This window comes from Lemur catta, chromosome 1 (genome assembly GCF_020740605.2).
Source record: "Lemur catta isolate mLemCat1 chromosome 1, mLemCat1.pri, whole genome shotgun sequence".
Classification (NCBI taxonomy): domain Eukaryota; kingdom Metazoa; phylum Chordata; class Mammalia; order Primates; family Lemuridae; genus Lemur; species Lemur catta.
In genome coordinates this window covers 275,166,978-275,193,917 of record NC_059128.1, presented here as the reverse complement: position 1 = coordinate 275,193,917, position 26,940 = coordinate 275,166,978, and the positions used below count along the sequence as shown (strand labels likewise).

At 41.4% G+C, this 26,940-nt stretch overlaps 1 protein-coding gene and 1 pseudogene across 5 annotated transcripts in view; both read right to left on the bottom strand.

The window, feature by feature from the left end:
• IFNAR2 (interferon alpha and beta receptor subunit 2) overlaps positions 1-14,815 on the bottom strand; it is a 34,685-nt gene extending 19,870 nt beyond the window's left edge. For 4 of the 5 annotated variants that reach the window (XM_045540562.1, XM_045540564.1, XM_045540567.1 and 1 more), the window contains exons 1-3: positions 14,726-14,815; positions 3,835-3,927; positions 719-760 (exon numbers count right to left, since the gene is read on the bottom strand). In XM_045540562.1, coding sequence (XP_045396518.1) covers positions 719-760; positions 3,835-3,889 — 97 coding nt within the window. In that variant the 5' untranslated portion in view covers positions 3,890-3,927; positions 14,726-14,815. Of the gene's footprint in view, positions 1-718; positions 761-3,834; positions 3,928-14,321; positions 14,477-14,725 lie in introns of those variants that run through there. The other variant, XM_045540563.1, reaches the window with a different exon arrangement.
• LOC123620268 lies at positions 10,316-15,015 on the bottom strand (annotated as a pseudogene).
• Positions 15,016-26,940: the final 11,925 nt, after the last annotated feature.

Below are 26,940 nucleotides of genomic sequence, written 5' to 3'. Positions count from 1 at the left end.
AAAAAATTATTTCCATTTATCTAGAATCAATAGGTGGAAGAATGTAAATTAAAGAGAAATTATTTCTGGATCATTTTTTGTTTGGCATAGTCTGTGTCTCCTCATTATTAAGAGTTTGAATAGTCTTTCAAGGGGGTTTAAAACGATCTCTAGTGCTAATTTCTTTCTTTCTTTCTTTTTTTTTTTTTGGAGACAGAGTCTTGCTCTGTTGCCCAGGCTAGAGTGAGTGCCGTGGCGTCAGCCTAGCTCACAGCAACCTCAAACTCCTGGGCTCAAGCAATCCTACTGCCTCAGCCTCCCAAGTAGCTGGGACTACAGGCATGCGCCACTATGCCCGGCTAATTTTTTCTATATATATTCTTAGTTGGCCAGATAATTTCTTTCTATTTTTAGTAGAGACGGGGTCTCACTCTTGCTCAGGCTGGTCTCGAACTCCTGACCTCGAGCGATCCACCCGCCTTGGCCTCCCAGAGTGCTGGGATTACAGGCGTGAGCCACCGCGCCCGGCCTAGTGCTAATTTCTTACAGTGGTTTTGTGAGACAAATGTGAAAACCTGAGTAGGCTCATTTTAGCTCCTTTTACAGAGAAAGGATCTCAATAAAATAGGCAACAGATGTGAGGTCAGACATCAAATTTCTCATATTTTACACTTATGAATGGTTGCCCCAACACTTTGACCCTTATACAAAATTTAGTTAAGCCAAGAAAATCTCTTACCAGGCAAATCACATAAAACACCAAACACTAGGCTGATGAACACTAGGAGGAAGAAAAACATGTTAGAGAAGCAACAAAGTTTTCTCTGGGCTCAACTTAAATAATTGTTACTCTAAGTCTGGGATTCTCTTACACAGAGACATGTATTAATATTGGATTGAGACTTTTTTGTGTAAAAAAAACCTCAAGTAAATGGTTCTTACTTGCCAGGAGTAACAGCAGCACATGGTCTAAGGATTATGTCCTAAGTAGATCCAAAATAAGGTCCATTTTGGAGCTGGCGCCAACAACAAGCATGTACAGACCCTGTTCTACCCTGTGGTTTCCACTTAAAATATATTTGGGAACATGATCATTTCAATAGTGCAGAAGAAGCATTTGATAAAATCTAGCACACTTTCAGGATAAAAACCCTCAACCAATGAGGCATAGAAGGAAAATACCTTAAAATTGTAAAAGCCATATATGACAAACCCACAGCCAACATCATACTGAATGGGAAGAAGTTGAAAACATTCTCCCTAAGAACTGGAACAAGACAAGGGTGCCCACTGTCACCACTTCTATTCAACGTAGTATTAGAAGTCCTAGCCAGAGCAATCACGCAAGAGAAAGAAATAAAAGGCATCCAAATCATGAAAGAGGAGGTCAAACTATCTCTGTTTGCTGATGATATGATCTTGTATCTAGAAAACCCTAGAGACTCCACCAAAAGACACCTGGAATTGACAAATAAATTCAGCAAAGTCTCAGGCTACAAAATCAATGTACACAAATCAGTAGCATTACTATATACTAACAACAGTCAAGTGGAGAATCAAATCAAGGACTCAGTGCCATTCACAATAGCTACAAAGAAAATAAAATATCTAGAAAAACTCTTAACAAAAGAGGTTAAAGACCTCTATGAGGAAAACTATAAAATACTGATGAAAGAAATCACAGATGACACAAACAAATGGGAAAAACATCCCGTGCTTGTGGATTAGTAGAATCAACATCATTAAAATGTCCATACTGCCCAAAGTGATTTACAGATTCAATGCAATCCCCATCAAAACACCAGTGTCATGTTTCACAATTCCATAAAAAATAATCCTAAGCTCCATTAGGAACCAAAAAAGACTCTGAATAACCAAAGCAATCTTAAGTAAAAACAACAAATCTGGAAGTATCACATTACATGGCTTCAAATTATACTACAAAGGTATAGTAACCAAAACAGCATGGTACTGGTATAAAAGTATAGACATAGACCAGTGGAACAGAATATAGAACCCAGAAATAAAACCATCTACCTACAACCAACTGATCTTCAACAAAGCAGACAACAACATATACTGGGGAAATAAAGCCCTCTTCAATAAATGGTGCTGGGCAAAGTGGATAGCTACATGCAGAAAAATGAAACATGACCCCTGTCTCTCACCATATACAAAAATTAATTCAAGATGGATTAAAGACTTAAATATAAGGCATTAAACTATAAAAATTGTAGAAGAAAATGTAGGAAAAACTCTTCTTGACATGGGCCTAGGCAAAGAATTTATGACTAAAATCCCAAAAGCAAATACAGTAACAACAAAAATAAATAAATAGGATTTAATTAAATTAAAAAGCTTCTGCATAGCAAAGGAAATAATCAACAGAGTGAATAGACAACCTATGGAATGGAAGAAAATATTCACAAACTATGCATCCAACAAAGGACTAATATCCAGAATCTATAAAGAACTCAGATAAATCAGCAAGAAAAAACCAAACAACTCCATCAGAAAGTGGGCAAAAGACATGAGCATAAGTTTTTCAAAAGAAGATAGTTAAATGGCCAGCAAACGTATGAAAAAATGCTCAACATCACTAATCATCAGGGAAATGCAAATTAAAACTACAATAAGATGCCACTTTACCTCTATCAAAATGGCCATTATTAAAAAGTCAAAAAACAATAGATGCTGGTGTGGATGCAGAGAGAAAGGAACGCTTATACACTGTTGGTGGGACTGTAAGTCAGTACAACCATGATGGAAAACAGAATGGAGATTCCTCAAAGAAATAAATGTAGATCCAGCAATCCCACTGCTGGGTATCTAGCCAAAGGAAAATAAGTCATTGAATCAAAAAGATACCTGCACTCAAATGTTTATCACAGAACAATTCACAATTGCAAAGATGTGGAATCAACCTAAATGTCCTCCAATTCATGAGTAGATAAAGAAAATGTGATATATATTAACACACACACACACAAAACACACACAATGGAGTACTACTCAGCCATAAAAAGGAATGAGATAATGTCATTTGCAGCAATGTGGATGGAATTGGAGACCATTATCCTAAGTGAATATCTCAGGAATGGAAAACCGAACACCATATGTTCTCAGTAATAAGTGGGAGCTAATAGATGGGTATACACAGCACAAAGTGATATAAAGGATATGAGAAATCAAGAAGGGGGGAGGGGAGATGGGTGGGTGTGGGATAAAAACTTACCTTTTGGGTACAATGAACACTATTCTGGTAACAGGTACACCAAAAGCCCTGACTTAAGCATTATATAAGTTATCCATGTAACAAAAACACTTGTTCTCATTAATTAATATTTTGAAATTAAAAAAAACAATACGTATTTGGGAGATCTTTACACCAAAAAGAATTTCCTTGTTTTTGTTTTTTAAATAGTTGGGCTGGTTAAAGGAGTGCCCAGAGAAGCAGTTACCCATCCAGAAAAATTTTCAGAATATGAATAAGCATGTTGCTAATTAATAAACTTTAAAGGTAAAGACATTACCAAAGGTGAGGGAGGCAGAAAGGGCGTGAAAAGAAATCATTCTTCAAATTATATACAAGATAGTCCCTATCATTATTGAGCCTTAGGTCACTCTTGTTTATTTGTTTGTTTTCCTAAAATTAACAGTAGGGCAGAAATCCATATTGAATCCAAACCACTAGCACAGGTTTCCTATCTACTTTCCTTTAACTCCTGACATTGGGCAGCTGACACTGGGTCCTTGAGTCAGGGAAATCGGTTTGCTGTTTCCCAGCGGGGCTCTCGGTGATGATGACGTCACAGGCTTGCTCCCACAAGAGCAAAGATAAAAAGTAGCACTTACCCATGAGAATCAAATTAAGTGATCTGATGGCTGAGGCATTGTGGCTCAAAAGCATCTTTGTTATTTTTTAAGTCCTTTCTTTACTTCTTACATCTGAAAGGAAATCAACATGAAGCGATCAAAATTCTCAAGTGTCTAATTAAATTGCAAAGATCAAAATGGGGGAAAAGTTAAGATAATGAAAGACCAGCAGAAATAGCAAAATTCTTGGCTCCAGGAACTGGACCATTCACCCCATTTATTTAAGCAGCTTTGTCTCAGCTTCTGGGCCCAAACCTCTCCCTAGTCAGGGAGAAATTTTAAATTTAACTTTTGAACAGGTAACCATCATTTGGTTCAAAAATTTTAAGCATACAATAAAGTAAATAGTGAAAAGTCTTGCTTCCTTTAGAAAACTACTTTTATTTGGTTTTTGTTTTTTGTAGGTTTTTTTTTTTTTTGTAAATCCTTCAGATTGTCTTTGTGCATGAGCAAAAATATATATTTGTTTCTAATTTCCTTCTCTTTTAGACAAGAGATAGCATGTCCAGTCTCTGTTTTGGCTTGATTTTTCCACTTAAAAATACATCTGGGAGATCTTTCCAACAAAAAGAATTTCTTTGCTTCTGTTTTTTAAACAGTTGCATATAGTGTTCTACTCTATGGACATAGCCTCATTTATATAACTAGTCTCCTATGATGGACATTTGAATTGTTTCCAATTTTTTCTGCGAGGAATTCTCTTAAATATGAATCATTTTGCACACATGCAAGTCTTCATGTAGAAAAATTTCCAGAAGTAGGATTGCTAGACAAAGGGCATATCAGTTAGGGTTCCAGCAGGAAACAGCACATTCAAGTTAGGATAGACTTTAATTGAAGGACCACCTTCACAGTCACTTAACAATAGGAAAAGATTGGGAGAAATGCGTGGTTAGGCAATTTCATCATTGTGTAAATATCATAGCATGTACTTACATAAACCTAGATGGTATAGCCTACTACACACCTAGGCTACATTATAGCCTGCTGTTCCTAGGCTACACACCTGTACAGCTTGTTACTGTACTGAATACTGTAGGCAATTGGAACACAATGGTAAGTATTTGTGTATCTAAACATAGAAAAGGTACAGTAAAAATATGTTATTATAATCTTATGTGACCCTTGTTGCATATGTGGTCCAACCTTGCCCAAAACATTGTTTTGTGGTGTATGACTGTACTTATAATGCAAATGTGCGAGCAGGCTGCAGGCAAACCGAAAGGGAGGTGTAGTACTTCGAGCTCACAACAGTGGGGGCTGTTACCTACCACTCTGGGCTTGAGAGGAAAAGAAAAGGTGCCAATACTGGAATTTTAATGGAGAGAATCCTGTGTGAGGAGCTGTGACATGAGTCCACAGGACACAGCCAGCCCAAGGGGACCATGCTGGGAGGGGGCTAAAGAACAGGTATCCATCACTGCCTCTCTCCCTTCTCTCATTTGGGGCTCCCGACTGGCTGAACACAACCAGAAGCCACAGGGCGGGAGTCTGGGGTTGTACCTGTACAAGATGGGATCCCAGGGTAAAGGCTGTGGAAGGGAAGGGAGAGTGTCATCTGCAGGGGCACACAGAAGAGACCTTGCAGTGGGGCTATGCATCTGTAACTTGGATAGAAACTGCCACGCTGCCTGCCCTTGGGGCTGTACCAATTTACATAAACACCTGCAGTGTGTGGTTCTCCCCAGAAACCAAAATTACAAACGTATCATCAAGCTCTTAGATTTTTCTCAAATTCATAAATGAAAAATTGTCTTCACATTAATATTAATTTGGATTTCTCTTATTCTGAGTGAGATCTAGCACTTTTTCATATGTTTAAGTACTATTTGTATTTCCTTTCCTGTTAACTGCCTGTTAACAGGAAGTTAAAATGTGCCTTTGCCCATTTTTCTATTGAGTTGTGGCTTTTATTAGATTGCAGGAGTTTCTTTTAAGTATGAGGGAAACTTGGTGATACGAATCACATCTTTTGATTTTATACCAGTTGGAAGTTTCTGAGTTTTATGAGTTCAGATTTAAAGGTTGTTTTTTTTTTTTTTCTTACTTCTGGATTTTGAGTCATAGAAAATCTTCTTTACTCCAAGGTAAGAAAGAAATTCATCAAGAATTTTAAGAAGCACCGATTGGTCTTGTTCCTTCTCTCCCTCAGACCTTTTGTCCCCATCCAAGTGACTAAGCTCTGTAGATTCTGGGTATTCTTCTGTCCCTTCAACCCCTGGGGCAATATCATCAAAATGGAAAAAGACCATGAAATAGCAGATTGAGTTCAAACTAAAAACAACTTAATTTTAAAAGTTCTCCTGACAGTCATAGTAACAGGTCTCATCTAGGGTATTCTGGTAGAGAAATCCAAGAGATTCCAAGCTAAAATTTTCATCCCTGCCACAGACTCCTCTACCCATGAGATATCCAGGCAGCTTATCCCATAATACTGCACCCATTTAGAAACTCTGATGAGGTATCTTGGTATGTGACGTCATCTCCCACAATCACTCCACGGCAGAGGGGCCGCATGGCTGTGAACCTTTCCCGAGATCCTGAGCACACCTAGATGGCACAAATGCCACTCCGCCTGCCCCAACCTGTGGCCTCTAGTCCCTCAGGTTTTTCTGATGGTGGCACATCTTCACCTTTGTTATGTATCTGCAGGAACACTCAGTCCCCTCAGTAGCCAGGAAAACCCACACATATACACACACATACACACACACTCTCTCATTCTTAAAAGTCCCACCCACCCCCTCTGGGCGAGGGGATGACCACTTCCCTTGGTGAGCCACCCTCCACATTGAACTAGATGTCTGAGAACTATTGCTTGCTTGGAAAATCTAATTTCCCATCTTGGCATCCCGCCTGAATTGTTAAGGAGGCTCCTTAAAACTCTCTGACTATAAATAGATCAGTCTTCCTAAAGCGTGGCTTGTTAGTCTCATCTCTGTAGCCAGGGCTGGCCTCTGGCCCCCAGGGCCCTGCAGGCAGAAGGGTCCCAACCTTGGCTTAAAGTTCTCCTGTGGCTGTCTTGAAATTCTTAACCGTTTTATCTTTCAATGTGTGTTTTGTTAGTGGAGTCTGTTGGGCCAATGGAGCCTCAGTGCACACTGGGCCTGCTCCCATCCCTTGCACAATGGGAGTCCCAGGCCCTGCCTGGCTTCTCTCTATGCTCCACGACTGCTGCTGCTTTTTGTGTGGGGCGTCAACTAGGTCACACTGGCAAAGAGTCCCAATGTTCCAATGAAGCCCTCCTGGTGCGGGTGCTGGGGAGGTCAGGGTTGGTGCTCTAGCCCTGACCCAAGGACTAGAGCCAGGGGGCAGCTGGTTGCAGGTTGGGTCTAGTGGGGATGAGTCTCTAGGTCACCCTTGATTCAGGTACCCAGCATATCCGGAGAGGTTTAAAGACTCTTGGATGTGGCCAGTATGTTGTGGGTTGGGATGGTGGGTGCTTGGGAAGGGGAGATGCAAGGCTTGACTTCCCCAGAGCTCATTGCAGGCTGAAGTGAGGGGCAGCGAGCAGGAAGGGGATGCCTGGAAGTAGGCGCAAGTGCCTGCATGCCTAGAGTCTCCCCGGCAGAGGGGCCCCAGGCATCTGTGGGGATCTGCATTAGCCCCTCAGTATTCTTGTGCCTGAAGGAGCGCTCCTTTGGGTGGCTCTGTGCCTGTGGTAGGGGGGACCTTTTCTTCCTCTTTGCAACCTTCCTGAGCGGGGCTTGAGTTTGCTTCTTCTGGCTGGTTCCAGTGAATCTCTCAAGATGTGCTATAAAATACTAATTGTGTAATTCGGTGATTCCTCATACAAATTAAATGCCCTTATATTAGCATTTAAATCTGGCTTTGCATGATGTAAAGAATTGTAAAATTCATGCTTAATAATTGAAGTTGTTATTTTTTTACTTAGAATGACATTCAACAGCACATTAAGAAAACATGACAAGCTCAGAGAGAGAAAGACAGTGGAATAAAAGAAAAAGTTTTATATTTTAGTACCTTTAGTGGTAATTTTTCTGCTTTTTAAATGAGTAAGTCCCACATTTTTATTTTGCTTTGGGTAGACCCTGCAAATTATGTAGCCAGCCCAGCCTGTAGCTTACTGTTGCCTGACCCCCAGCTCCTTGTACCCAGCGCTCAGGTTAAATTCAATGCTACCAGCCTCTCCAGTTTTCCCTGGAGTTACTCTCCCACACGTGTGCCAAGCTCCAGGTGACAGATCACCCCCTGCTCTTCCCAGATTTCCTACCTGGGAGGTCTCCTTGCCATTTACACTCAAACACACACTACCAATTTTCAAGGCCCAGCTCAAGTGGATGGACTAGGTGAAGTGATTCTCTGAATTCCAATTCCTCCTAAACAGACAGACAACCCTCGAGGAACTCGCTGCCTCAGAGTCCCCGAGTAGAGAGCACAACTGTCTTTTCTTCTATCTGCCATAGCCTGATGCACACTGCCAAGAAGTCAATGAGTAATGAATGAACTGGATTCAGAAATGTTATACAAATAAAATTACATACCATTTTTCTGGAAATAAAAAAAATACAAAAAAGTACCGTCCAGCATCAATCACTGTTACACAGCTTGTCATATTTGTTTCTAGTTTATTTTTCATATATCTTTCTTGTTTCTGTAAAAATTCTTCTACATGCTCATTTAAAGAAATTAAAATAATGTATAAAAGTAAAAACCCCAATATCCAGATGTTAACCATTATTAGCGTTAGGTAAACAATCCCAGAGTTTTCTATGTATAAGCATGCACGTACATGCACAAGCACACACAGTGTTTCTGTCTGAATTTAATTTTACATGGGAAAAAACTAAAATAAAGCCGAGGGAATTGTTGAAATTTAATTTTTTGCGGCCATAAGAAAGTATAACTTCCTACAATATCCCTCTAAGGTTTAAAGAAACATTTATAAAAGACATTAGGAAGTTGGAGGACTATATATTCATACAGCACCTTTTAATTTTAAACCATATTTACCGATCCATGCTTTGGACGAAGAGAATATGTGCATTCTCATATTTCCTTCCATCTTCTTCCCTACTTCCTTATTTATTTTTGCTATATTTTTTTGGTCTAGATTTATAATAATCACATTCTATTCTATCCACAATTTCCATAGATGTTTTGTATTTATTCTCCATTTAAATAGAATACTCAACAACAGTTGGGTTTTTGTTGTTGTTTTACCATTTCTTCACTCTTAAGTTCTTTATTTTGATTGATTAAAATTATTTTCCCTAATAAATAGGAAAGAAGCAAACTGGGTCCCACCATACTTAGCTTTTTCCATTTCTGGAAAAAAATTTTAATTTGCTATTAAAAATTGCTATTTCCTTAATTTGCTGTTTCCTGGATTTTGTTATCCAGCAGTTTTTTTTTTCCAGAAAGAACTCATGGGTGCTGACCTTTGTTTTTCTGGTTAAAATACTCCCTTGGGAAAGGTTTCTTTCCCTTAGAACTTTTCCCTCAACCATTATATTCTGGCATTTAGCACTGCATTGAAGTCTGAAGCCAGCTTGGGGTTTTTTTTTTCTCTCCTTTACTTTTTCTTCTTGGATTCCTAAATAATTCTTTTTCTTTGAATTTAAATCATTTAAGATATCTTAGTGCTTGAGAATTCCCATGTGAAATTTTCTGGACCATTGCATGTTCTTTTGGCCTACAGACCATTTTTTCTTCTTTTCAATAAGATTTCTTTTGTCCTATCTTTATTCGCATTGTCTGCCCCGTTTGTTGGTTTCTCTACCTCAGGGATTCCAATTATCCTAATGCTTGATTGCGTTTTTTTCTGTCTTCCATCAGATTGTTTTTTAATTGACTTCTTTTTTTTTCAAGAGAATTAAATCGTTTATTAATTACACATGATAGTGGTTGATACACAAGCTTCATTCCCATCTATAATTTTATCTGGTACCATTATTCAATTTAGATATACTGCATAGGATATGCCAACAATCATCTTTATAACCAATAATTCCATGATTTTCTTGGATGACCCCTTTTAATGGTGAACTTCAGGTGACAACAGTAACCTAGTTCAGAAACACCAAGGTTTCTGAAGACAATGGCTTCTCCACCCAAGCAGGTTGTAAATGAATTTCAAACAGAACTGGCATCACTCTGAGGAATTCTATCTTCACAGCTTTGGGGAAGTTTACCAAAATAGCTTCAGAGTAGACTAACTTTACACAGCACATTAAAAAAAAAAAGACACATTTATTCAGCGTCATGATCAGACTATTACATTTAGCAATCAACAGCATGGATGCAAAAAAAAAAAATCTACATTAAAACCCTTTGTTGGAATGCTTTGCCCTTTCCATGGAACGGAAACCAAAATAACCTGTTATACAATTAGTCACAAATACAATCCTCAAGTTTTTTACCCATACACGAGTATTGTCTAAAACATGTCTTCTTTGTAGCAGCTAGGCCCTGCCACCACTGTGCTTGGCTAAGTTCACAAATCTGTGGTAACCTGTAGCTTCCCTGTCACTTCTCTGGCTCTCCTTTCCTGCTAAGCTTTGTTTCCTGGGAGTAATTAAAACCTTCTGCCACTGCCATAGCTACTGCTGTTACTGGAACCACCATAGCCACCTTGGTTTTGTGGTTTGGCAAAGTATTGGCCTCCACCACCATCGGAGCCAGAGCTTCTGCTTCCAAAATTTCCTCCCTTCATGGGTCCAAAATTTGAAGACTGATTATTTAACTGCCAAAATCATTGTAGCTTCCACCCCAAAATGGCTTCCATCATTACCAAATCCATTGTACCCATCCTCACTGCCACCATGTACACCGCCACCGTGGCTGCCACCAAAGCCACCACAACCACTGAAGCTTCCTCCACAGCCAAAGTTGTCACTCCCACCACAACCACCACCAAAGTTTCCAGAACCACTTCGACCTCTTTGGCTGGACGGAACACCAGCCCTCTCTTGCTTTGACAGGGCTTTCCCTACTTCGCAGTTGTGGCCATCCGTGGGATGGTAATTCTGGATGACAATCTTATCCACAGAATCATGATCAAAGGTTACAAAAGCAAAGCCCCTCTTCTTGCCACTGCCTCCGTCAGTCATAATTTGAATCACTTCGATTTTCCCATCCTGTTCAAAATAATCTCTTACGTGATGTTCTTTAATATCTTCTTTAATGCCACCAACAAAGACCTTTTTCACAGGGAAGTGGGCACCTGGTGTTGAGAATCTTCTTTGGAGACAGCTCTCTTTGGTTCCACAACTCTTCCATCCACCTTGTGCGCCCACCTCCTCCACAGTGGCGTATGCGACAAACCCAAAGCCCCTGGAGCGCGTGAGGTTTGTATCTCTCATACCACACCGTCCGTGAGCATCCCCCATTGCTCCTCAGATTCCTTCGGTCGTTTCAAAGCTCAACCTCCGTGGATGAAGAGCTTTCGCAGCCGTTCTGGCTCCTCAGGAGACTGGCTTAGACTGGACGGCAGTGGGAAAACGGAGATTTTAAGGATGCTTCCTCCGCAGCATCTGCAGGCAGAAGGTTGACTTACTCTTTGCCTCTTTTCATCTGTATTCACTGGGCTTCAATCAAGCCTTTCCTCTAGTATTTTTATTTTCAGCAGTATTTATTCTGTTCTTTGCTCTAACGTATTTCTTCTGATTGGGTTATGTGTGGGTCGGGGGGGGGGCGGATTGGTCTTCAATTTATTCCCTTAGGTCTGCAAACTCCCTTTTCATCTCCATTTTAAAATTTTCTCATCTTTCAGTGTATTTTATTGAATTCATTCATATTTTTATCAAGTTGTTGTAGGGTGTGAGGCAATTGTAAGGTATTTCTTCTGTTCCAAGAGTAATACTTTCTTTCTAGTAGACTCCTTGCAGGCTATGTTGCCCTTTCCTTTCCTTTTCCTCCCCCCTCTCTGCCCCCCACCATTTCTGTTCACCTTGCTGGTACTCAGACGGCTTTAGTCACTTCCTACTGAAACAGTGGAATTAAATCTTTTTATTTATTTATTTATTTTTTTGAGACACAGTCTCACTTTGTTGCCTGGGCTAGAGTGAGTGCCGTGGCATCAGCCTAGCTCACAGCAACCTCAAACTCCTGGGCTCAAGCGATCCTACTGCCTCAGCCTCCCAGGTAGCTGGGACTACAAGCATGCGCCACCATGCCCGGCTAATTTTTTCTATATATATTTTAGTTGGCCAGATAATTTCTTTCTATTATTGGTAGAGACGAGGTCTCACTCTTGTTCAGACTGGTCTCAAACTCCTGACCTCGAGCGATCCACCTGCCTCGGCCTCCCAGAGTGCTAGGATTACAGGCGTGAGCCACCGCGCCCGGCCTTGGAATGAAATCTTGACTTTGCTTTGACACCTGTTCCTGCTTCCAGTTTGTTCTGTAAAGCCTGGGCAGATTCTCTAGCCCAAAGGGTTGGTGCTGCCATGAAGAAGGAGAGGGACAGGGAGAGATCGGTCTTTGTCAGAAAACCTGGGCCCTGCTGTCTCCTGGGAGATCTGTGAAGTGTCTTCAAGGCAGGCTCACTACCTCTAGGGGAGGCGGGAGGTGTAATCAATCCTTTGGGCTTTGGGTGGTTTCCTGATTCTGGGGCAGACTGTCCCTGCCTGGTGACTTCCCCTTTTGCTCACCTCTGCCCACACAAAGAGCCTGTGCACTTTTGTCAGAAATGGAAAAAGCTAACTATGGTGAGACACACACTGCTTCTTTCCTATTTGCTAGGGAGAATTTTCAAGATTTTTGATAATTTGCCAGTATAGTTTCTAGTGGTAGGGACACACTTAAATTTTAAATGCATTTAAAAAAACCTGATTATTAAAAACAGACAAACAAAAACCAACGACAATGTTTAAGGAGGTATCTCCAGGTACCAGTTTGTGTTAATAAAGCCCTGTCGTGTGCGGTAACTGACTGTCCTCATTTTCTGCTGGCTCTGGGGAAAATTTTGAGTGGCTCCGAACTCCTCCCCATCCTACATAAATCTCTTTTTTCCTCTTTTGTTTTCATTACCTCTCCCTACCCTTAAGTCAGCCAACCTCCTCTGCCTACCTGCTTTTCCTTTCCTCTTCCCTGAATTACATACCACCCCTTTCACTCTTCCAAAGGAAGGTGCTGGCAAGCTCTGCTCCTGCTCACCAATACTTCACAGTTATGAAATGCGCTTTTCCTTTTCACATGTGAGCATTTCTGAAATCAGAATGCTTTGTTTTGTGCAGTGGCGTGGCATAGCGTGGTTGACAGTGCTTTTTCTTACTTGGTTACATAAAATGAAAGTTATCTCATACTCAATGGCATTTCAGGTTGAGTTTTAGTTTTGATAAAATATTTGATAATCAAAGAATGTACATGCCACTGACTCTTCAACAGTTTGAAGGTTCATAAATGTAACATGAAAATGAGTCCATTGTGGCTCTGAGTGGGCGAGTATGAACGACGGAATATGTATTTTAATAAATGTTTCACTTCTAAGACTGTACCGTTTGTCATATCACAGGAACCAAATTTCAGGCAGATTGTCTTTAACTTTTAAATAAATACATGAGAAACTTTAGAGGAAATACAGGTAAGAATAATAAGTCATGCAGATTTTTGACGATCTAAAATTGAGAAACAACTTTCGAACTATAGGACTTAAAAGTTCAAGCCATTTTCTCAGACAAACAGATCAAACATTACCAATCATGCCCACATTGCTAGGAAAGTTTATCAGACATTTTTCTTCTTGGGGAAGATTTTGATATGGCTTCTGTTCCACGCACCCCGCACCCCCCATCCCCGCGACTCCCCCCACCCAAGCCTGCACAGGATTGGGGTGGGTGGACAGGATACTTAGAAACTTTGTTAAGTCCTGGGACTTAGCCCCTGGGTCAGTTCACATGACTTCTTGCGGGTGTGGGGGGAACTCCTGGTCTCCTGGGGCCAACCCCAGTACCTCCCATCTCCCACCACGGTCTTGCTGTGACCTGATGCTCAAGCATGTTATGCTAGTTTCTAAGACCTCTTGCCAAACAAAACAAGGGTCAAACAAATATTAAAAGAAAAAGGCGGTGAGATATCCAGAGTTTCTCAATAAAATCATCGCTAGCCAAACAAATGGGTCGATGGAGCCAACTTGCTACTGCGTGTAACGGATTGATTTGCTCAGGGTTGAAACTCAAGCGCCGAATATCTTCTCAACATCTCATCCCTCCCGACCCTGAAAGGAGTCCCCACCTCTGTCCCCGCGGCCACATTCCCTCACCCCTTCCCAATGCCCCCACCCCAGCTTCCCAGCGGTAGATCTGGACGGATGTGGGACACTTCAGCCCCGGCTGCCCTTCCGTGGCCTCTCTCCCACGCGGGAAGGAGAGACGGTTAATCCCGGGGAGCTCTCAAGGGGGGCGGGACGGAGACCCCGAACCCGAGGCCCGGGCGGGTAACCCAGTTTTGCAAGGCGGGGTGGATCCGGAGGAGTTTGACAGCCTTCAAATTTCACGACTCACATCGTGCTGTGGCAAGTGTCCAGGTGTCCCAGGCATCCCTGGTGACGTGGGGGTTGGGGGGCCCAGGCCTGGGTGCAAATAACTGCCGGTCCCCGGCAGGGGCGCGGAAAGGAGGCCGCCGCACAGGGCCGAGGGCAGCCCGCCCGCCAGCGGCCGCGTGGGGAGAGCCAGAGGGCGCCCTTAGACCGCCCGCAGCGCAGGGGGTCGCTAGGAGGTGGGCACCGGAGAGGGGCAGCGGCGCACGGCCGACGTCCCCAAGACCGGAGGGAAGGCAGGCGGGGGAGGAGTCCGAGAGGAAAGGGAGGAGGATTCCGGGAACCCGCTGCAAGGAGGCGGCGTTTGCTCCACTGTCTGCTGCCCCAGCGGTCCCCTCCCCGGGTCCTCGCCACCCCCAACCCCGTTACCTTTGCAGTTTCGCCCCGCGGCTCCCCTCGGAGATGCTGGCCTCAGGCCCACCTCCCGAGCCGCGCTCCGCGGCCGCCCCTCGGCACCGGGCTCCGGCGCTCGCGGTCGGGATGCTCACTGTGGCGGCCCGTCGGGCGGCGCGGCCGTGGACGGCCCACGGACTGCGCTCGGAACGCGCCTGCCTCTCCGGCGGGGATCCTCTCCCGCGGGGACCACAGTCTGCAGCGCGGGTGCGCGCCGAGCGCCGGCCTGCGAGTTTCGCTCCGGGAGCGCGGACGCGGAACCGAGGGCCGGGCCGGGGGCGGGGTCAGAGCGGGGGCGGGGCCAAGCCGGGGGCGGGGCGGGGATGCCTCGTCTGGTAATTTACTAGGGTCTGGTGCAGATCGTCTGCTCCTAAACAAAGGCTGCCTCCACCTAGAGAGCACCACAGGGGAAGAGATAAAGGCTTTTGGCTGTTTTGTTTACTGCAGCATCCTTAGGGGCTGACACTTAGAAGACGCTCAAAAATATGTCGAACAAATAAGTGAATGAATGAAAGAGTGAATGGGTTCTGTGCTGGCTCCCCCAGTTATTAGTCATATAAACCTCTCTGATCATAATTCTTCAATCAATAAAACAGAGGTAAAAATGCCCACTATTAAGTAAATGTTGTAAATATCATTCTCCTGTCTTCTCTGTGGGTCTTTCCTCCAGATTCCTATCCTCCCCCATCCCCTCCACCAATCCACGTGTTTCGGGGTAGGTGGGGAAGAAAGATCACTCTTCAGTAGTTTGTTTACCTATTATTTATACCGTGTCGATTTCCAAAATAGAATATAAGGTAGCTTTCAGTAAAATGTATGTATATTCTAAAACATCACAGCTACTAAAATGGGAATGTTAAAATCTTTTTGAAGGAGAAGAGAAAAAAATACACCAACCACCACGGTTATCCTAAATGAGCATTCATCTTTACTTCAGCTTTCTGACCTCTGAGGAAAGAGGGGAGGAGGATGTGTCATCCTTTTTGTAGATGGAAAAAAAGGAAATTTTTTATCCATGAAATCAACTAACATCTGCTGATCCTCCTTTGTAGGCTAGGCACAGGGTGATCATAAAGGGAAAGTCCCAGGCCTGCCTCTCAAGTAACCGTTGGCAGAATTTCCATCAGCCTCGTAAGATCTGAGGGTAACTCATCCAGGATCCTATTTCTTACAAAAAACACCCAACACTGAAAACATTTTCAGCAACAGTTTTAGAGAATTTGCAGAAATAGCCTCTGAAAATGGGGGGAAAGCCAATACAAATGTACTGGCTACACTGCATCTACCCTTTTATATAAATATATACATTAAAAATAAAAGTATATCAAAATGTTATTAATAACTATGATTTATTGCAGATTGGGCAATGGTAGGTGACTTGTATTTTCTTTCTTCCCCCTTTCCAAATGTTCTACAGTAAACTTTTCCTTACATAATCAGGAAAAATATTTTTAAAAACAAATACAGCCCACTCCAATGCAAAGAGCTTGGAAGTTGTCACTCCACTCCAGCAACAGGAGAAAAGCTGAATTAACTAAAAATTGATGGCTCTTCTTGTTTCCATCAGTAAACTGAGTCACAGGGCAAACTGCAACCCCCCAAAGTGGAAAGAGACAAATGCAGAGAATCATAGTTTGCAGGGACCAGAAGCCTCTAAGTCATAGGAAAACATAAACTGTAATTGACTAATTACTGGAGACTGAGCATGGACTAGCTTGAGAGTTAAAAACTCCTATTGGCCCAGTCTTCATGGGATATCCCCCACTTTCTTCAGTTTTACTCCAAGGAGTCCTGCCAGGTTCTCATGGTGAAGACCACAGAAAATTTCTCTTCTGTTTAGCCAGGGGACGGGGAAAAATAAACATTTTGAAATATGCCCAGAGTGTTCTGTAACTAAAACCTGTCCCCAAGGGAAATTATTAATACTTTACTAGAGCCTAATCTAACCTAGCAGAAGGACAATTAGACAATTGAACCCTCTCTACTCTTTCCATCTGTCAAAATTAGAGGAAAAAGACAAAAGAAACTCCTCTGGAGGTAACAGCCCAGAGACAGGCCCGTTAAAGAAAAAAATCTGAGATTTAATCATAAGGTTATGGAGTGTTTCCTTTTCTCAATATCTTACTACCATATCAACAGGACTCCAGGATAAGAACAGTGGATTACAACTCCATTTAAGAAGGCACTTCTAGGAAAACCCAAAGACAATGGGGAGACAAAAATGAGGACACTAGATAAAACTAAAGCCTCTGACACTTACAGCTACAGCAAACATTAAACAGAGCCTAACTCTTAGCCAGAGAACTTAACACCTCACACTAAAGGACTATTTACCTCAGCTCCTAGTACCTGATATATTACGTCTAGCTTTAACAGAAAATTACAAGACATACTAAAAAGCAGGAAAAAACCCCCCACAATTTGAAAAGACAAAGCAACCTTAAGAATAAAACTCAGATATAACAGAGAATTTGGAATTATCAGACCAGGATTTAAAATCACTGTGATCAATCTGCTCAGGGTTCTGTGTTATCATAGAAAGGTATTTGGTCTTCATCCTGATTGCTGATGTAAAGCTCCTAAATCCTCTGTATTTTCCCGAATGATAAAGATGATAGGAGCTCTAATGGGGCTACTCTTAGTGGGCCCCTGGATAGCTTTGGGATGAGGGCTGGTCATAAAAAGACCAAGGCTCATTGTCAGTGAAGCCTAGAACTTCCAGCCCCATTCCCTCACAGACTTCCCAGGAAGAGAGAGAGACTAGATATTAAGTTAATAGTCAATCATGCCTACATGAGGAAAGCTCCATAAAAATCCCTGAACAACAGTATTTGAAGAGCTTCAGGCTGGTGAACACAGCAAGGTGCAGGGATGGTGGTGCACCTAGAGAGGGCATGAAAGCTCAATGCCCCTTTCCCCATGCTTTGCCCTATGCATCTTTTCCACTTGGCTGTTTCTGAGTTGTATCCTTTATAATAAACCAGTAATAGTAAGTAAAGTTCTTTCCTGAATTCTGTGAGTAGCTGTAGGGGTTTGGGTAGATATTCTTTATCAAGTTGAGGATAACTATTCAAAATAATAATAGCAGCAAAGTATCAGGTGATTATAGCTTATGGATAAGTGAAATGTGTAATAGCAATGTTGTAAGGGATGAGAGGGAGAAATTAAGAATACTCTGTTATAAGGTACCTGTGTATTACCCATGAAGTAGTAGAGTATTATTTGAAAGTGGACTTAGATTGGTTGCAGTGTATATTGCAAGCCCTAAGGTAATCACTAAAAATACATTAAAAAGAAGTATAATTAATATGCTGAGGAGAGAAAATGGGATCATATAAAATGCTCAATTAAAACCAGAGAAGGCAGAAAAAGAGTCGAAGATGAACAACAACAAAAACAAACCAAAAAACAAAGAACAAGTACAATGAATAGAAAATAGTTACAAATATGGTAGATATTAATCAAACTACATAAATAATAACTTTAAATAAATGGTCTAAATGTACCAATTAAAAGACAGAGATCAACAGAGTGGATAAAAACAAAACAAGAGCCAAGTATATATTGTCTACAAGAAACCCACTTTAAATATAGAGATACAGATAGGTTAAATGTAAAGGAATGGAGAAATATATGGCATGCTAACATTAATCAAAAGAAAGATGGAGGAGGCAGTGGGGAGGGAAATTAAACCAACCTAATGGGTAATATGAAAACTATTTGAGTGATGGGCATACCTATAACTGGGATGCAAACATTACAAAAATGATCCATGTACCCTAAAGCATTTGTACCCCCTTAATATTTTGAAATTTTAAAAAAGATAAGAAACAACAAAAAATTTATTTCTGTAATAAAAAAAAGAAAGCTGGAATAGCATATTAATTTCAGACAAGCAGACTTCAGAACAAAGAAAATTATCAGGGATAAAAAGGGCATTAGATAATGATAAGGGAGTCATCTTTTCAAGAAAGTATAATAATACTTAATGTGAATGCACCTAACAACAAAGTGTCAAAATATGTGAGTCAAAAATTAATAGAATTGCAAGGAGAAATAGACAAATCCACGATTATAGATGTAGGTTTCAACATCCCTTTATCAGTAATTGACAGATCCAGCAGGAAGAAAGTCAGTAAGGACATAGCTGAACTGACCAGCACCATCGATCAACTGGATCTAATTGACATTTATAGAATACTTCATCCAAAAACAGCAGAATACACAGTCTCAAGCTCACGTGGAACACACTAACTAACTTGAAAGAATAGAAATCACACAAAGTATGTGTCAGTTCTTAATGGAATTAACCTATTGTAGAAATCAATAGCAGAAAGGTAGCTAGAAAACCCCCAAATATTCGGAGATTAAACAATGTACTTCTAAATAACACATAGGTCAAAGAAGAAGTCTTGGGAGGAATTAAAAATATTTTAAACTAAATGAAAATGAAAGTATAACTTATCAAAATTTGTGAGATATAATGAAAGCAGTGCTTAGAGGGAAATGTATAGCATTGAATGCATATCTAAGAAAAGAGACAGATCTCAAATTAATAATCTAAGCTTTCACCTCAGGAAACTAGAGAAAGAAGAGCAATGTAAGCCTAAAGCAAGCAGAGGAAAATAATTAATAAAAATTAGAACAGCAATGAATGAAATCAAAAACAGAAAATCAATAGAGAAAATTAACAAATGAAGATAGCCCTATGTCTACGAAAGAAATTGAATCAACAATTGATAACCTTCCAAAAACAAAACAAAAACAAAAACAAACAAACACAAGACACCAGGCCCAGATGATTTCATTAGTGAATTCTGCCAAATATTTAAAGGAGAAATTAATACAATTCTCTACAATCACTTCTAGAAAACTGAAGTAGAGGGAACACTTCGTAACTCATTCTGGGAGGCCAGCATTACCCTAATACTAAAACTAGACAAGGACAATACAAGAAAGGACAACTATAGACCAATATCTCTCATGAACATAGAGGCAGAAATTCATCACAAAATATTAGCAAATTGAATCCAACCATGTATACAAAGGATGATAGACTGAACAAGTAAGATTTATACTAGGTATGCAAGGATAGTTCATCCTTCAAAAATCAATTAATGTGATCCATCACATCAACAGGCTAAAGAAGAAAAATCACATGATATCAATAGATAAAGAAAAAGCATTTGACAAAATCCAACTCTCATCATGACAAAACTCTTAGCAAACTAGGAAGAGGAGGAACTTCCTCAACTTGCTAAAGAACACCTACAAAAAATCCTACAGCTAACATTATACTTAATTGTGAGAAACTGGATGCATTCCCTCTGAGATTGGGAGGAAAGCAAGGATGTCCTTCTCACTACTCTTATTTAACATTGTTCTGGAAGTCCTATGTAATGCAATAATAAAGAAAAGGAAATAAAAGGTGTACAGATTGGTAAAGAAGAAATCGAACTTTTGCTATTTGCAGATGACATAATTAGCTATGTAGGAAATCCCAATAAATTGACAAACAAAAACCAAAACAAAACAAAACAAAAAAACACACACCACCAAAAAGCAAACCCCACAACCTCCTCCTAGAAATAATAAGTGATTCTAATAATAACAAGGTTGCAGGATACAAAATTAACATACAAAAGTCAATTGTTTTCCTATATATCAACAATGAACAATTGGAATTTGAAATTAAAAGCAAGAGAGAGGGAGGAAGAGAGAAATATTTACATACAAACCTAACAAAATATGTAGAAGATCTGTAGGACGAAAACTACAAAACTTTGATAAAAGAAATAAAAGATCTAAATAAATAGAGAGATAGTCTATGTCCATAGACAGGAAGACTCAATATTGTTAAGATGTTGGTTCTTCCCTTTTTGATATATTATACATTCAATGCAATCCCCATCAAAATCCCAGCAAGTTATTTTGTGGATATTAACAAACCGACTCTCAAGTTTATGTGGAAAGGCAAAGGACCCAGATAGCCAACACAATGCTGAAGAAGAAAAAGAAGAAATACTACCTGACTTCAGGTCTAATCAAGACAGTGTGGTATTGGTGAAAAAATAAACAAATAGATCAGTGAAACAGAATAGAGAGCTCAGAAATAGAACCACAGAAATGAGTCAACTGATTTTTTTTTTTTTTGAGGGGGGGACAGGATCTTGCTCTGTTGTCAGGGCTAGAGTGCAATGGCATCATCATAGCTCACTGTAACCTCAAAACTCCTGTGTTCAAGCGATCCTCCTGCCGTAGCGTCTGGAGTAGCTGGGACTACAGGCATGTGCTACCACGCCTGGCTAATTTTTCTTTTCTTTTCTTTTTTTTTTTTTTGAGACAGAGTCTTGCTTTGTTGCCCGGGCTAGAGTGAGTGCTGTGGCGTCAGCCTAGCTCACAGCAACCTCAAACTCCTGGGCTTAAGCGATCCTACTGCCTCAGCCTCCCGAGTAGCTGGGACTACAGGCATGTGCCACCATGCCCGGCTAATTTTTTCTATATATACTTTTAGTTGTCCAGATAATTTATTTCTATTTTTAGTAGAGACGGAGTCTCGCTCAGGCTGGTCTTGAACTCCTGACCTCGAGTGATCCACCCACCTCGGCCTCCCAGAGGGCTAGGATTACAGGCGTGAGCCACCGCGCCGGCCTAATTTTTCTATTTTTGTAGCGACAGGGTCTCACTCTTGCTCAGGCTGGTCTCGGACTCCTGACCTCAAGCAATCCTCCTGCCTCAGCCTCCCAGAGTGCTAGGATTACAAGCATGAGCCAGTGTGCCCAGCCAGTCAACTGATTTTTGACAGAGCAGCAAGGACAATTCAATGGAGAAAAGATAGTCTTTCTATGTTGCTGGAACAACTGATGCAAAAAGATGAATCTAGACACAGAGCTTACACCTTTCACAGAAATTAACTCAAAGTGGATCATAGACCTAAATGTAAAAAGCAAAACCCAAAAGATTCTACATAGGGGAAAATCTAGATGACTTTGGGTTTGACAATGACTTTTTAGATACAACACCAAAAGCACAGTCTGTGAAAGAAAAACAATAACAAGTTGGACTTTATTTAAATCAAACACTTCTGCTCTGTGAGAAACACTGTAAAATAATGAAAAGGCAAGCTACAGACTGGGAGAAAATATTTTCAAAACACATAATAAGGAACTTGTATCCAAAATATACAAAGAACCCTTAACGTCAACAATAAGAAAACAAACAACCCAATTAAAAGGTGCGCAAAGAATCCGAACAGACCTCTCACCAAAAAGATAGAGATGGCAGGTAAGCATATAAAATGATTCTTGACATTGTGTGCCATTAGAGAAGTCCAAATTAAAGCAACAATTACACACCTATTAGAATGGCTAAAATCCAGAATGCTCACAATACCCAATGCTGGTGAGGATATGAAGCAATGGGAACTCTCACTTCTTGGTGGTGGGCATGCAAAATGGTATAGCCACTTTGGATGACATTTTGGCAGTTCCTTACAAAGCTAAACAGGTTTACTATATGAATCATCCATTTAATGTAGCAAGTTGACAACCTATCTTCACACAAAAACCTGTACACAAATGTTCATAGCAGCTTTATTCATAACTGCCCCAAACTGGAAGCAACCAAGATTTTCTTCAATAGGTGAATGGATTAACAAACTGTGGCATATCCAGACAATGGAATCTCATTCAGCAATAAAAAGAAATGAGCTATCTAGCCACAAAAAGACATGGTGGAATCTAAACATGCTAAATGAAAAAAGTCACCCTGAAAAGGCTATATACTGTATGATTCCAATTATATGACATTATGGGAAAGGACAAACTATAGACACAGTAAAAATAATCAGTGGTTTCCAGGGTTTCAGGATTAAGGGTGCAGGGATGAGTAGGGCCACAGGGGATTTGGGTGGCAGTGAAATTATTCTGTATGTTATTATAACAGTGGATACGTGACATTATACATTCGTCAAAACTCATAGATTGTACAACAAGAGTAAACCCTAATGTAAAGTATAGACTTTAGCTCATAATAAAGTATCAATATTGGCTCATCAATTGTAACAAATCTACCATACTAATGCAAGATATTAATAATAGGGGAAACTGTGGTGGGGGAGAGGGCAGTATATGGGAAATCTCTAAACTATAGGCTCTACTTTTCTATAAATAAAGTCTATTATTTTTTTCAATGCACATTTGTTCATTCACTCAGTAAATATTTATTGAGTGCCACCCATGCCAAGGACTTCTGTAGGTGTTGGAGAGAGTGCTAGGGATGTACCAATGTATGTCACAGGTGTCAAAAGAAAATCAAAGTTTCAGGGCCACCTCTCAGCTCCTTAAGCCAAACAAAAGGTAAATCAGGCACCTGTGAAGAGCTGGCCCCATAGATCATTCAGTAAGGAAATTCCTTGCTAACCTCCCATAAGCGAGGACTTGCAAATTGTACCTGTGTGGAGCACCTAAAGCTAAAGCCTATCCAATTCCACACTAATAATGAATTACAAGTTTGTCTTACAGGTAACAGAACTGGAGACAAGACGGAATCAGAGATTCTTCCACCTTCCCAGAGACATCTACATAATTGATGCTTCCTTCACTCCCTTCTTTTATGTAAAATGTAGATTTCTTGGGCCTCACAATAATGTAACCACTATGTCATCACCCCCACCCCCCTGCCTTTCTCCTTCTCTCTGGATGCCTGTAAAATGCTGAAGGTTCCAACTTCCTCTTTAGAAAAACAGCCACGGCTTGTCTGTGGTTGGTGTTTTTCCCAGGCCTGTCCTCAAAATCTTGGCTTAATAAACCTTCATGACTGAGATTTTTGCCTCAGTCACTTACGTGGGTTGACACAGGCCAAGTCACTGCTCATGAAGCTTATATTCTAGAAGTGGATGGTGGCGGACACAAAACCAGGAGTGAACAAGACAATTTCAGAGTGACATGAAGACAAAATAACCAGGTGCCTGGGAGAGCTACGTTAGACAAGTCTGGAAGGGCCTCCCTCCATTGAGGACAGCTGCACTGGGGCCTGAACTATGGGAAGCCTGGGGCCCGGAGTTGCAGGTGAACCAGGCTGGAAGCAGAGCAAATGCCAAATTCCAAAAGGCCCTGGGGCAGGCACCAGGCAGGGAAGGAAAGGAAGGGGTCCGTCGTGGAATCAGGGATGACTTGTATTTGTGGGTTTGGGCAGTGGGCTGGATGGTGGTATCACGAACTGACATGGGAAAGATAGAGACAGAAACCGTCTAGGGTGGAGGATGGAAATCAAATGTCAAGACTGCAGTGAGAGAACCCTAAGGCCTGTGCGTGGGCACAGCGAGGTGGGTGGCCACACCAGTAGGGAATGGGGGAGCCATGGAGGCCCAGTGTGGGTGACAGAACCTGAACAGAACCTCATGGGCATGGGCACTGGGCGAAGGGGGCGTCCACCTGTGAGAGTGGCTTGGCACAGGGGGTCAGGGCATGATGAAGTCCTGCAATGTGAGGGTGCCATCTGCACAGGGGATGGGGGTGGGCCCCACTGTGAGGCTCAGAGCCTGAGAGGACTGGGAGGGAATTCTCACCGGGACAGCGTGGAGTGGAGTCTTGGGCACAAGTGAGTTGAGGAGGGCAGCCATGCTGGAAAGGGGGTGGCAGGGAGGATGGGAGATTTGTTACATACAGGGGATTGGAAAAATCTAACTCTCTTAAGGACAATGGGAGCTGGGTTCTCACTGTCTGAGAAGAAAGTTACAAGTATTGAAAGGGAGAAACTAAAACGAGTTTCTAGTGATGTGGGGTTGGAATTGGAGGCATTGATGTGAACGTGTGATTTTCTATAGATAGGTAGATCCGTAGACAGGTAGCTATAGATAGATACAGATGCAGTATAAATGTGTGTATATATATGTGCGTGTGTGTGTATGTTTTCCCTAACTCTGCCTTCTGAGATATAAGTATGTGTGTATGTGTGTGTGTGTGTGAATTTTCTCCCTCAGCCCTGCCCTCTGCAGAGCCTGACAACACTCCAGTAGTGATGGACATGCCTAGCCCCCAGATCTTTGATTCTAAATATAATTCCCCAGTAAAAGGAACTGGGTTCCTTGGAGAAATGGCTGATTCCAAGATAGGGGCAGAGAAAGTACCAGGTGAGTTTGGAACACCTTGTGCAGGAAGGCAAGGAAGTGCTCAGAGAATGAGGGGGGCATGTCAAAAAAACTGGGGAAAACAGGCACAATTTGAGCACCAAAATTAATCATGCTGGCAAGGAATTATGATCCAGTGAATAAAAAATAAGATCATGAGTCCACACTTGTAGTTTCCTTTTATAATATTGAATACATTGAAAGTTTGGTGAATAGTGTATATTTATATAGTTTTAAAGTATTTCACTACAAAAATACTTATTACTTATAAAGGGGGAAAGAGGAACTTTACAGCAACAAATCCTGATGAGGTCATTTTAAATGACAAAATTGAATACTGCCAATAATAGAACAAGGCAAAATTGCACACCACTTGACAGGGAGCAATGAAAAGAAGACACTGCCACATCTGTGATAGTCCTGCCAGAGGTGCCTAACCAAATTGAGGGACATTCTGCAAAATAATTGGCCTGCAGTCTCTAAAAGTGTCAAGGTCATGAAGGTCAAAATCTGAGTAACCGTTCAAGACTAAAGAAGACTAAAGTGACATGATTACTGAATGTGATTCCGGATTCTGAACTGAATCGTTTTACCATAGCAGACATGACTGGCAAAACTTGAAGGAGGTCAGAGGATTAGATGGTTATTAATGAATCAAAGTTAGTTTCCTGATTTGGCGGTTGTATTGTAGTTGGGTAGGACAATGTCCTTGTTTGTAGGAAAGAAACACAAAAGAATTTAGGAGTCATGGGGCACCAGGAAATTGCTCAGGAAAAAAGTTTTCTGTGTTATAGTTCAACTTTCCTATGAAGTTTGTAATTATTAAAAAGTAAAAATGTATTGATGACATGCAAAGACAACATCAAGGAGATAGACAATTTCGGGCCTTAGTGGAAAGGTACAAGATGGAGGTATACATTTCTTCACCCTCAGCACAGAGCTGGAATGTTAAGCTATCAGTTGCATGGGTTTACCTAAAGAATAGACAGAGAAGAGGGCTGAGGTCTGGGCCCTGGGTTACCTCCACATTTAGACATCCTACAGAGACGTGAGGTCAGGATACTCGGGAACATGGAGATTAGATGTCATGGAAGCCAAGAGGATAGAATTTCTTGAGGAGGAGGGATTGATCAACTCTGCTGAATATGGCTGAGAGGACAAGCAAGATGATGCGGTGACCATTGGCCTTTGCAACTCAGAGGCTGCCAGTAACCTCTTGGCAAGAGCTTGCTCAGTACAGCCCAGTTAGAGCCAGTGGTGGACTAAACAATGGCCTCCCAAAGGTGTCTGCAACCTAGATTGAAGGATCTGTGAGTAGATTATTTTACATGGTAATAGGTATTTTGCAGATGTGACTAAATTAAGAATCTTGAGGTGGGGAGATAATCCTGGATAATCCAGGTGGGTTCAAAGTCATGACAAGGTCTGCAAAAAAGTGAGGCAGGAGGATCAGAGTCAGAGAAAGAAGGAGAAAGGACAGAAGAGGAGGCCAGAAATTGGAAGAGGCTGTGCCTTTGAAGGTAAAGGATGCGGGCCTGCAAGCCAAGGAACGCAGGAGGCCTCCAGAAGGCAGAAAAAGGCAAGGATCAGATTTTCCCTTAGAGCCTCCAGGAGGAATGTAGCCCTGCCAGCACCTTGATTTTAGGACTTCTGACCTCCAGAGCTGTAAGATAATAAATTTGTGTTGTTTAAGCTACTAAGGTTGTGATCATTTGTTACAGCAGCAGCAGGAAGCTAGTACAGAAGGAGAGGGTTTGGGAAAAAATGGGAGGTGAGAAAGCAACTTTGAAGAAGTTTTGTTGCATGAGTCAGCAAAGGAATGGGGTGGCAGAGGAAGTGGGCCATGGGGAGGAGCCAGAGTGGTTTTTTACATTTTTATATATTCTTTTAATTAATAGACTTTCTTTTTTAGAGCAGGTTTAGGTTTACAAAAAAATTCAGTGGAAAGTCTGGAGAGTTCCATATATCTCCTCTTAACCTCCCTCTGCCCCACCCAGCAAATTTCCCTATTATAAACATCTTGCATTAGTGTAGAACATTCGTTACCATTGATGAACTAATG